Source organism: Amborella trichopoda, chromosome 4 (assembly GCF_054954075.1).
Source record: "Amborella trichopoda isolate Santa Cruz 75 chromosome 4, AtrichopodaSantaCruz75HAP2 v2.0, whole genome shotgun sequence".
Classification (NCBI taxonomy): Eukaryota; Viridiplantae; Streptophyta; class Magnoliopsida; order Amborellales; family Amborellaceae; genus Amborella; species Amborella trichopoda.
Genome location: NC_142339.1, coordinates 47,952,605 through 47,964,515, shown reverse-complemented (window position 1 = coordinate 47,964,515; position 11,911 = coordinate 47,952,605). Strand labels below are relative to the sequence as shown.

General features: G+C 33.8%; 1 protein-coding gene across 27 annotated transcripts in view; it reads left to right on the top strand.

Moving 5' to 3' along the window:
• Positions 1-3,737: 3,737 nt before the first annotated feature.
• The window catches only part of ATJ1 (DNAJ heat shock family protein), a 32,819-nt gene continuing 24,645 nt past the window's right edge, over positions 3,738-11,911 (top strand). For 9 of the 27 annotated variants that reach the window (XR_016054614.1, XR_016054613.1, XR_016054612.1 and 6 more), the window contains exons 1-8: positions 4,320-4,383; positions 6,288-6,377; positions 7,357-7,455; positions 9,269-9,352; positions 9,652-9,690; positions 10,382-10,501; positions 10,613-10,654; positions 10,760-10,847. Coding sequence is in view for 9 of the 27 variants with exons in the window: in XM_088865400.1 (XP_088721526.1) it covers positions 6,369-6,377; positions 7,357-7,455; positions 9,269-9,352; positions 9,652-9,690; positions 10,382-10,501; positions 10,613-10,654; positions 10,760-10,847 (481 nt within the window). In the remaining 18 variants the exon portion in view is untranslated. Of the gene's footprint in view, positions 3,805-3,856; positions 4,190-4,289; positions 4,384-6,287; positions 6,378-7,356; positions 7,456-9,268; positions 9,353-9,651; positions 9,691-10,381; positions 10,502-10,612; positions 10,655-10,759; positions 10,848-11,911 lie in introns of those variants that run through there. The other 18 variants (XR_016054609.1, XR_016054608.1, XR_016054607.1 and 15 more) reach the window with 5 other exon arrangements.

Genomic DNA, 11,911 nt, shown 5'->3' with positions numbered 1-11,911 from the left:
GGTATATATTTCTTGGTATGAACATTCTGAATAGACGACCGAGTTGGCCCCAATCACAATATCACGTCTCTACACTATTGTATGTTTAATTTTATTTCTACAAAATATTTTGACACCGAAATTAGGGCATCCACTTTTCTCTTAAACTCGTACTAGTGAAAACTATAAAAAAAATATTCCCAATAAAACAAAATGACCAAAATACCTTTTGAAAGTTTTAAGAGGTATTTTGGTCATTATATTCCATCGAAAAATTATTTTTAATAATTTTTTTAGGTGTGGCTTATTGAGTAGATGACACATACCACATTTCATATTCATACAATTTTGTAGAAAAAAAAAGCTAAAAAAAAGAAAAAACTACAAATAAAATCTGTCAGTGGCTCACTTGATAAAAAAAGATACAATTATTCCAATAACAAAAAAAAAAAAGGGCAAGCTATTGCGCCGGACTCAGCGTCAGAAGTGGGGTAGTGGCACTGTGGTCACTGTCCATGGATATAAAGTGGAAGCGATGAGGTAATATATTAAAAGCCGGTTTGGGGGAATCCAATCGTGTTTTCAAAGCCGGGTTTTATAATTTTTAAAGCAATTACATTCAGTTGACCTTTGAAGAACCTTAACCAACCAAAGTAAGGCATACCTCATAAGAACCTTAAACAACCAAAGTAAGGCATACCTCATAAGATGAGATTTTTATGTTGAAATTTTCTCATAAAATGTGACTTTTATGTTGAAATTTTTTAGGACGGATGGTGAATCTATTTTCATATCTAATTATAAAATTTTGAACTTCAAACTGATTCAAACAAGCATATCCTATAAACACATGAAAAACTTGAAAATGGACCAGATAAATATGCTTTTTCCATGAACCCTTTATCCATTCACTCCCTCGGGTAACACTTATTGGGATGTATTTTTAGTACCATAAATTTTGAAATATAACTTGCTCATGCAAAAAGGGCTTTTATACCAAAATAGGTATGAAAGTGCTTTCTCACAAAAATACACTAGGGGTAATTTGATTTGTTTGAAAATAATCCACTGGAAATTTTTTATATGAAAATGGAGGTTACATATGTTTATTTCATACTTTTAAACATGTGAAAAAAATATTCACCAGAAAATAACCTTTATTATAAGAAAAGAACTCCCTACTCATGAAGTGGGAAAAAAATTACGCACTGTTTTTTTTACCTATAGGATCCTCAATTAAACTATCTTAACATTTAAGTTTTAGAGAAACAAACTATCTGAAATTCTTAGAGTGAGAAACTAGCTCAAAATTTAAGTATTAGAGAGAGAAACTATGTCAAAATTTAGACAGAGAAACTATATTAAATATTTTTCGAGAGAAGTTCTATCTCATTTTAAACTTTATAGAGATAAACTATCTGAAAAAATTTTAGGGCGAGAAACTGTCTTAAAAGTTTTAGAGAGAGACTTATCTCAAAATTTTTAGAGAGGGAAACTATTTCAAATTTTTAGTTTTTAGAGAGGGAAACTGTTTCAAATTTTTGAAAAGAAATTATCGCAAATTTTTTAGATGGAGAAACAATTTCTAATTTTAAGTTTTAAAGAGAGAGAGAGTATCTTAAACATTTTAGAGAGAGAAACTATATTAAATTACAAATTTTAGAGAGAAATTCAAATTTTAGAGAGAAAAACTATCTCAAAGGTTTTAGATTAACAAGTTATCTCAAATTGTAAATTTTTAGAGAGAGAAACTATGTCAAAATTTATAGAGAGAGAAAGTATATTAAAATTTTTAGAGATAGAAAACTATCTCAATTTTTAAATTTTAGAGAAAAAGTACATCAAAATTTTTAGAGAGAAAAACTATGCAAAATTTCAAGTTCTAAAGAGAGAAACTATTTCATAAACTTTAAATAGAGAAACTACATTAAAACTTTTAGAGAGAGAAACTATCTCAAAATTTTTACAGAGAAAAGCTATATCAAATTTCAATTTTTAAGAGAGAGAACTATCTTAAAATTTTTAGAGAAAAATAAACTAAAGTTTTAAAATCTAGAGATAAACTATCTCAAAATTTTTAGAGGGAGACACTATATTAAATTTTAAGTTGAAGAAAGAGAAACTATTTCAAAATTTTTAGAAAGAAACCATATTAAAACTTTTAGAAAGAGAAACTATCCGAAATTTCAATTTTTAAGAGAGATAACTATCTCAAAATTTTTAGAGAGAAATGAACTAAAGTTTTAAATTATGGAGATAAACTATCTCAAAATTTTTAGAAAGAGAAACTATATTAAATTTTAAGTTGTAGAAAGAGAAACTATCTCAAAATTTTTAGAGAAAAACTATATTAAAACTTTTAGAAAGAGAAACTATATCAAATTTTTTTGAAAGAGAAGCTATCTCAATTTTCAAAATTTTAGAGAGATAAACTGTCTCATAAATTTTAGAGAGAGAAATTATCTCAAAATTTAAGTTTTAGAGAAAGAAACTGTCTTAAAATTCTTAAAAAGAGAAACTCTATCAAATTTTAAAATTTAGGGAAATTATTTCAAAACTTGAGAAATTATCTTAAAAGTTCAAATGTATTGTGTTCTCTTCTCTCTCTCGCTGGTACCAACAGTGTTTACCAAACATTGTTTGAGTAATTATTTTCCTATAGATTGTTTACATATATAAACATTTTTTATATAAATATTATTCGAACAAACTATTTTACGAGAACCAACGACCAGTTAATACACCGTAGCGCTTTCTCAGGGGCATTAATGTCTCTCACCATCTTTGAACCAAAGAGCTGGACAGGCCAGATGGAAAGTTCTTTCCCAACAAAAAAAACCCTTTCCTACAATACAAACAGGCTCCACGTAAAAAGATGGCTTGGGAAAATTACAAAAAAACCCCAAATAGACATTTCCTATGCCACCCATCTTAAATCCGCGTTTTTTTTTCATTTTTTACTTCAAAACATATTTTCTCAGCAAATACCCTCAACTCCAAAAAAATAAAATAAAAATTAAACTACCTTAATACTTTTACTCATGCCTATCTCTCTTCTTTCCCTCTTTCAATTAAAACAAGTGGTCTACCACTTTTCGTTCTGGTCAAAACGATGATCCGTCGGTCCGACACTTTCGTTTTGGTCAAAATTGCGGTCCGTCAAATTGAATAAGCCGTTCAGCACTAATGTTTTTGGACAAATGTGCAGTCCGACAGAACAAACACGTGCGTCGATACTTTTTTCTAGCAAATTGCGGTCTAGCAAATTGAACAAGCGGTTCAACACATTTTTCCTGGACACAATCGGTCCGGTAGAGGATGAACGCGATTCGGCATGTTTTTTAGTTTAACGCGTCCGACAGCCCATGTGGCTTTTTTGGTAGTGTATGTATACCGACATGAACGTCCGTCCAAAATTATTATTATTTTTTTATATAAAAAGAGATATCTGTTAAGAAAGTGTATTTTGCAAAAAAAAAAATGAAAAAAAAAAATTGGTTGGACCAAAATTATTATTATTATTCTTTTTGTAAAAAAAAGGATATTTGAACAGAAAGTGTATTTTGGACAAAAAATGAGAAAAAAATTTTGGTTGGAGATGAGTTGCATCAGTTCGTTATTGGCGGTTGTTTGTAATTTTGGAAGCAAAATTTCGCAGTCACAACGTACGCGTCGTGGAAAGGAATATCCAACTATTGAAATTAGAACTGCTACGTGCCTCAAAAAGGCATAACGTTAAAATAAATCTTTTAAATTTCATACTCCTACTCGAGTATACTGTAACAATCATGCCTGATATTGAATATAAACTTCCGATTTTTGAAGGTTTAAAAATTTATAGTATTTTCAAATGTTTCATATTAGCTTTAAGCCTTTTATTTGGGGAAGGACAACGTGCATGGGACAATGGCACACCTGTTATATAAATGCTAAGCTCGTATGATCTGCTCCCGCAGGAGCACAGACGAATGTGGAGTGCATTTTCCTTCGCTGCACATGTGGTACCTTTGTCATAATTCTTCAAATAACCCGTGTACGTTGCTTTCGCGACCAAGACAAGAATCTTCGTCTCCCGTCACTCCATATTACTTAACATTGTGTTTTCCCAGGTGAACATGTCGATTCAGGATACTAGGGTTTATTCAGATTGAGAATGGGTAGGCTCTCTTTGCTAGGGTTTTACGCCAAATCTCTCTGCAACAATCGACAGGTATATACAATTTTTGTCACATTTGTGCTCTCTTTAAGAATTTATGTTTAAATTGTCAAAATTGTTCATAGATTTGATCACTTTGTTTTCTGTTTCTTAGAATTGTAGGAATTACAGGTCAATTGGCACTTGCTTTTCTTACAGTCAAACTGGTAGACCTTGTGGGATACCAAGGGAGCTTTCTTATGCATCGAGTAATCTCTTCACCTCTTAAAACCTAAATAAAATCTTTGTTTTTTGAACGCAAATCAGCATTTAATGATTTTTGTCATGTATCAGTGTTTGAATTCGGTTCCTTATATCTGTGTTTCTTTGCTTTAGTGGATGGTGAGTCAATTGGGAATGGCCTTGATAAAATGTATGGTTGAATGAAATGATGAGGATTTGAAAGTTAACGCTAGTTTGCAGATGGATGATGAATGTATATAAAGTGATTGTGCCTTCTTCTTAAATACAGTTCTATATTTCTGATATCTTTATGGATCATATGAAATGTAATGTGAGTTATTGTCCTTGAATGGTATAAACTGATTTGATGAATGACTGTCTTCTGGAGGCATACAATTAAAGAATTACGATATATAACCTGTTTCTTTGTATGAATTGCTATCTTTTTCATGCACATTTACTATATCCTGTGAAGAGATACGGACAGTGGACTCGGCCGAGTTGCTTTTCTAGCTGAGGCAAGAATGTCTCGAGTCCCTTTCTTGCATTCTCTCTTCTGGAAGCTCCTAATAATCTCAGAATGAGTGCCACACTGAGGAGAAGGAGAAAGAGAAGGATAGCCATGGCCTACCTGATCATAACAAAGAGAATTAGTGGTTACAAGAGATTAGGAGGGAGGTGGTTTTTGAGCATAAGACTGAGGAGGACGTGGGTTGTAAGAGTGAGAAGTGGGTTTCTCATGCCATGAGAGAGAGAGAGAGAGAGAGAGAGAGAGAGAGAGAGAGAGAGAGAGAGATGTTGTGGGTGGGGGGTGTGACATAGAGAGAGACGCATGGTCTGGAATTTCTTTCCCTTTGGTGATGTACCCCCTTCCCTTTTTTTTTGCCTCTTTTTTCTTTTCTTGCTTTCTTTTAAATGTGTATTAAGCAGGTGAGTCCACTCAGACTCGCCCAAGTAACTCTCTCAGCCCAGGCCTGAGATGAGTCTGAAAACACTGATGGCAGCAAAGTTGTTTTTGGAAGTTATTTTATGACGAGGTTTTTCTGTCTAGAGCCTTTAAGAAAATTCCAGTTATACAAGTCAGGATGGTTATGATTGCATATCTGAGGCTGGATTGGCCACACTGCCTGTGAACCAGCAAAGTTGGGTTAAATCATTGTGTTGAGTTGCCACTCAGTAAGTTTTGTTCAGGCATTGTCTTATGTATCAAGATATTTGCATCTTTTTAGTGAGAAAATTACCAATAAAGTCCTATGTTCTATTCAAACTATGAACGCCTGCCACAGGAAGTCTTTTTTTATGATCTATAGATTAATCCAAGCCATACCTCATGATCAATGGGCTGAATTCTGATGGTATTAATATTTAAAGTTTTCAGTTTACGCCTTGCATCCCTTTCTTGAACTTCATCAGGCATGACATCATCACGTTTTGGCATATCTACTTGCAATTATTGCTGGTTTAACTCAAGTTTAACTCTGAATGGGATGGTTAATCCCTCATCTAAAATTGGAGACTGAATATTTGATTTAAGTTTCCTTATTGGATTATTTTCTTGTTTCTGTTGCATGACATTCTTTTGCACATAAAAGAGTTCTTGTTTGATTTAAGTTTCCTTATTGGATTTAAGTTTCGTTATTTGATTTAAGTTACCTTTCTTGTTTTTATTTCATTCTTTGTGCTGCATATTTCCATACATAATTTCTTTAGAATACTTGAATGATAACTCTTCCTTCGTGTTTCCTGGATCCTTTATTCCTAATTGGGAAATAGTCGATATCTTCTTGTTGATTGAAGTTTCAAACATTGGACAATTAGGTGGCTTGAGCTCTACCTTAGTGGATTATACTTATGTAGTCATAAATAGTAGTTTTTGTAATTGCGATAATTGGCGATCTCATTGAGACCTATTGAACATGTCCTTGTGCAGCCTTCAATGATGAACGATTTGATATATTTCGAAAAACAGTCACAGCACCATTCGCAGCATATCATTTAAAGCGATCATTTCATGCTACGGGTAATATGCTTCAATATCCTCCTCTAGCCTCAAACTATGTATATTTTTTTGATGTGGATGGTTTGTTTTCGAATTAATTATAAAATTTTCTAATGGTGTGTCTCTATCTGCATGCGTATAGTAATCCAAAACTATTTTAATTCTGACTGCCACCCGCACACTCGCACATTCTTCTTCCATGGACTATAATGATATTTTTGCAGCAATTTTTGGCTTATATAATCTATGTTTAAGCGTAGTTTGAGACATTTTTAATAAAAAATCACTTTATATCGTGGTTTATTCTATAGTTGACTAGGAATTATGTATATATGCGTGTGTTTGTAGTTACCAAAATTTGTTCATAATCCAAACCCCACCCCATCCGCACATACAAATTTTTTAGGCTTTTTTAGGCTGTCATGATTTTCTGCAATATTTTGGCTCTTATAATCTATGTCCTACACATACAAATTTTTATAGACTGTTGTGCTTTTTGGCAATATTTTGGCTCTTATAATCTTTGTCAATGGAGGTGGCTAGACAACTTAGACGTATTCTCATTTGAAATTCACTTAGCATAGTACCATTCACTTGTTCTGCATAAGTTGTCACTTGTCACCACCTAGCAAAACATAGATGCACCCACTTGCGTGTATTTACATACAGATGAGTTTCACACATTTGTAGCTATGTAAAAGGAAGCACTACATGAATGATACAAATGCACAGCTAGATGCATGCTCACATATGTACTTGTCTGCATGCATCTGAACATATCTGGGGGTGTGGATTGCATGCACACACTTTCTTTGTGCTCATTGAACATGTATATATGCATAAACAGATGTGTATGCATGCACAAATATTTGTTTCTTCTGTAGTACTTTTACATTTAACATGGTCTTGACCTAATGTGCATGCATGTGATGCTATGCATATGTGCATCACCCTATGACTTTGTTACATTGTGAAATATAATTATTTGTATTTGTTTAAGTTCCTTGCAGGATTGTGTAATAGAGAAAAGGATTTTTATGAAATTCTTGGTGTGCCCAAAGATGCAAGCCATGATGACATCAAGAAGGCTTATCTTGCTGTAAGTTGTCACTAGGCTTTATTAGGGGTCTACACAAATTTTGGCATGTGCTGAAAATGTTCATGCTTAGATTCATGGAGGATATAATATCACAGCATATGCAATCATACTGTACACTGTTATGATAGTGAATCCCATTCTAATAAAGTCAAATTATTCTGACGAGGTTGCTGGTATGTTTCTTTAGCAAGCTGAATGATATGCTTGGACAATGTTTGATGCTCAACCTAGAGTTAAATTTTAGTTGTTTTGAGCAAACTAAATGTATATGCTCTATATTACGTCTTGATGAACTGTTTTTCCTTATTTTCTTTTTCATTTCTTTAAGCACCTCGAGTAGGTTCTTCAGGTAAACCTCTTGTACTTGAGTGATAAGCTTCTTTAGTTTCTGAAACATTCTTTATTTTCTTTTTAGTTTCTTTAAGGAGATCCAGTAGGTTCTTCAGGTAATCCTCTTGTACTTGAGTGATAAGCTTCATTAGTTTCTGAAACAAGACGCAAGCAGCTAGGCTTAGTTGCCTTAAGATGCAGCAATAATAAAAAACTTTTTGAGTTTCAATTGCTGAGAAAATAGATGTCCTACAAGTATGAAAAAGGTGTCTATGAACTATTTTTCTTTTTTTTCTTTTCGTTTCTTAAAGCACCTTGAGTAGGATCTTCAGGTAAGCCTCTTGTAGTTGAGTCATAAACTTATTTGGTTTCTGAAACAGGACACAAGCAGCTAGGCATAGTTGCATTAAAATGTGGCAATAATAACAACTTTTAAAGTGTGGATTGACGAGAAAATGGATGTCTTATAAATATGAAAAAAGCAAATGTATGTACTTGCATGTGCTGTGAGTGTAATTCAAGAAACAGGAGTGTAAGAGATCCTCGTTTGAGTTGGATTGCTTGTTAGTAGTAACCATCCCTGTATTACGATTATCTCATGCACGTTTAGATGACAATGCCAAGAGTAGAGTTACCTATTATGAGGTTGGTAATTCCAATATCCATATGCCAAAAGTTGCTAATACTAGGTCTAGGATACTTGACAGACATAGTACCTACAAAATAATTTTCAAATTACTTAGACTGGTTTTTGTTTCCTTAGGAACTAACTGATTTCATATATCTCTAAGCAATTTTATTTCGATTGCCTAGAATGCATGGTTTTAGTGGAGTTAGGTACAAATAAACAATTACTGAATCAGAATGTTAGACTGCCTTGTGTCTTCATGAGATTTGGTGAATAATAGCACTGGTCCTGGGTCAAGCAGGCTATTAAGAGTACAAGGAACATGAATTTCAAGCATTGAGTTGGATTAAGGTGCACATTTAATAATAGCTTCATCTGCCAGCTTTCACTGAGTTGGATTAAGGCTCACATTTAATCCATATTCTCATGCTTCCAGCTTGACAAATAAAATAAATGTATATTATCAATGAGTTGGTAAAGAACTCCTGCATGAAGTCTCAAAAAAAGATAAAATAACTTCTATATTTCTCTAATAAGTAACGAAAATGCTTTAACGAATTCTGTGCTTTCTGTTGTTGCTTTTAAGTTTGTATCTTGAATATCAATCATAATTATCTTACAACAATCTCCACTACTGTTTCTTCTTGTTTATGACAGCATGATTATTGCAATAATTGTATTTAAAGATCATATCCAACACACATGGATTTGAATGCCTGAAATCTGAATGATCTTTGCTAGGACCTTATTTAAAGGGTTGAGGACATATCATCATCATCATCATATCATCCTGATGTTATGAGCAAATATAATATTTTACTATAACCAATGCTCACCAATATGTTGTTTATGCAGCTTGCAAAGAAGTACCATCCAGATATAAATAAGAACAATCCTGGAGCAAAGAGAAAATTCCAAGATATAAGGGAAGCTTACGAGGTTTGTGCTGGAAAAACCCCTAGAAACTTTTCTTAGTTTGGTTCAGCAGTTCAACCTATTTTATTTACTACTATGGAGCTCATAATGTCCTAAAGTGCAATTTATGCATGAATTTTGAATATTTAGCAGTCACATTTGGTGCTTGTGATTCCAGGAGAGTAATGTGCATTCTAACAATCTCTTGATGCCCTTGTGATTTATAACATTTTATGCAAGCATGGATAACTGTCTTTGCTATGTATATTATGTGGCTGTGTGTGAATTACTAATTGATGATGTCATATCGAAGGGCATTGCAGACTTTGACTAATTCCAGAAAGAGGGAGCAATATGATAGGGTATGCTTTAGAACTCTCTCTTTGCGTGTTGGATGTTGTTATTTCAATGTTTAAATAACTTATATATGTCATTTTGTTTTGCTTTATCGTTTGACATCTGTGGTTTAGCGGTTTCTGGTGCACTATTTGTGCTTCAGATTGATATTAGTAACACTCATTTATCAAGGAATACTGATAATTATAAAAAAGAGTAATTAGGAAATGATTAAGAACAATAGTGCTGGGGCCCCAGGATGATACTTGCTATTTGAAGTTGTTTTCAGGGCATTAGTCTCTTGTTTCCCCAGGATGATAATTGCTACTTGAAGTTGTTTTCAGTGTACCTCCTTAAAGTTGTTTCCAGTGCGTTGGTCTCTTGATGTCTATTTTTCATGATGGCTGTGGCATAGGAAGCTTGGGTTATGTTTCTGTTCTTTGAAATAAACATGCATGCAGAATATAATATTATTGGCAAGTGGCATACCCTGTACGCATCAATATTAGTACTTACGTGCACGTTTTCTGACAAGGACCAATTCACCTGTGCATCAATAGTAGTTATTAAGTGCATTTCTTGTCTCTTTGTTCATGTATATTTTAATTAGTAACTACATAAAAGATACTAAGTGCTCCAGAGAACTTCTGGTAACTGCCTTTGATTTCAGATTGCTCAAACTGAAACTGTCTCCTTTTCTGCATTTGTGTTCGAAAGGAATTCCATGGTGTTGGAAGAGAAGAACATGTTGATGGAGATGCAGGTTCTTCAGGAACTGGGTTTTATTATGGTTATCATGACCATTTCTCTAATGAGTTCCGTAAAATATTTTCTGAGGTACCTCAATCCTTTTTTAATCCTGTTGCAAACTCTCTTTTTCTCATGTCTTGGTTTGATTTATGTGAACAATGATCTTTGATTGATGAAGTGCTGTTGGTAATTTCATAGATCTTTGATGAAGCCCCAGAAATCATAGCGACTGATATACAGGTTATATTATTCTCTTACTTGAAAAAGCTTATCTGTTTTGTTCGTTGATATTTGGTCTCTGAACAATCCTAATGGCTTCACCTTTGGTATGGGTTCATCATCCAGGTGGGTCTTCCTCTTTCTTTTTCTGAAGCTGCTAGAGGATGCACAAAACATCTGCGCTTCAATGCCCGTATCCACTGTAACGAATGTAGTAAGTTAAATTGACCTTTCTAATGTGAATCTCGGACAACCTTCATACGTCCTCATGCAACATTCTAAGCAGATCGTGTAGTCTGTAGCATATACAGGTATCAATAAAAATTATTTGTTCTTCATCATTGTTCCCAAAATTTGAACTACAACACCCAGCTCCTGTAATAGCTGGCCATCAAATGGAAAGCTTCAGATGTTACTAAGCTATTAATATTGTTATTTAATATTATGAATGAAAACTACCAGTGTTGAAAATGTAGTGCGCCTTCATATATTAGTTTTTCCCCAGATTCAGCTATTTATTTTATAAAGCTGCAATTATAGTTGCATTGTAGTAAATTGTGGTTTCGTGTGCGTTAGCCTAGCAATGATGCCAAACTATCTGGTTTATCGAACCCTGGGAACACTTGGAGCTGCTTTTGTTTCTTGTTGATGATAATTATAACTGCAAGCTAGCTGCAGTCAACTCTCCTTACTCTCGAGTTGTCATCAGAAGTTAGCTCTTAGTTTTCACATAGGGGGAGTTATTTTTCGGTAAAGAAACTAAGATTCCTGATTATAGATACTGATATGGACATGGAGACCAGAGGAGGGCATATAACTAAATCATTAGAATCCACGGCATGGATCTGGACCTGGGTATCTTATTTGGTACATGGATACAGTTTCTATTACTTGTATAAAATGTGTGATCCATTCCAGACACTGGTATTCAGAGTAGTCTTGGCTATTTATTCATGGAAATATGTCATCAAGGCACATGAGAAGATCTTAGCATAGTTGACATGCATCTCATGCACCATAGGAGACCTGGAATCGAGAATGTTATTTCAGAAAGGGTTAAATCTGCCAAAAGTGTGTATATTAAGCAAAATAAATGTCGTATTGCGTCACCAGTTCCTATATTTATGGTTCTTGAACTGAGGCTTCTGTGAATTCTCCTCACTCCATGTGATCATTGGACTTCATGTTTCGAGGAAGGCAAACAGTCCATATTCCATGTGAATATGCATACAGTTGATGACACTCTTTTGTAGATTGTGTTTTTGAATCTTCTCCTAC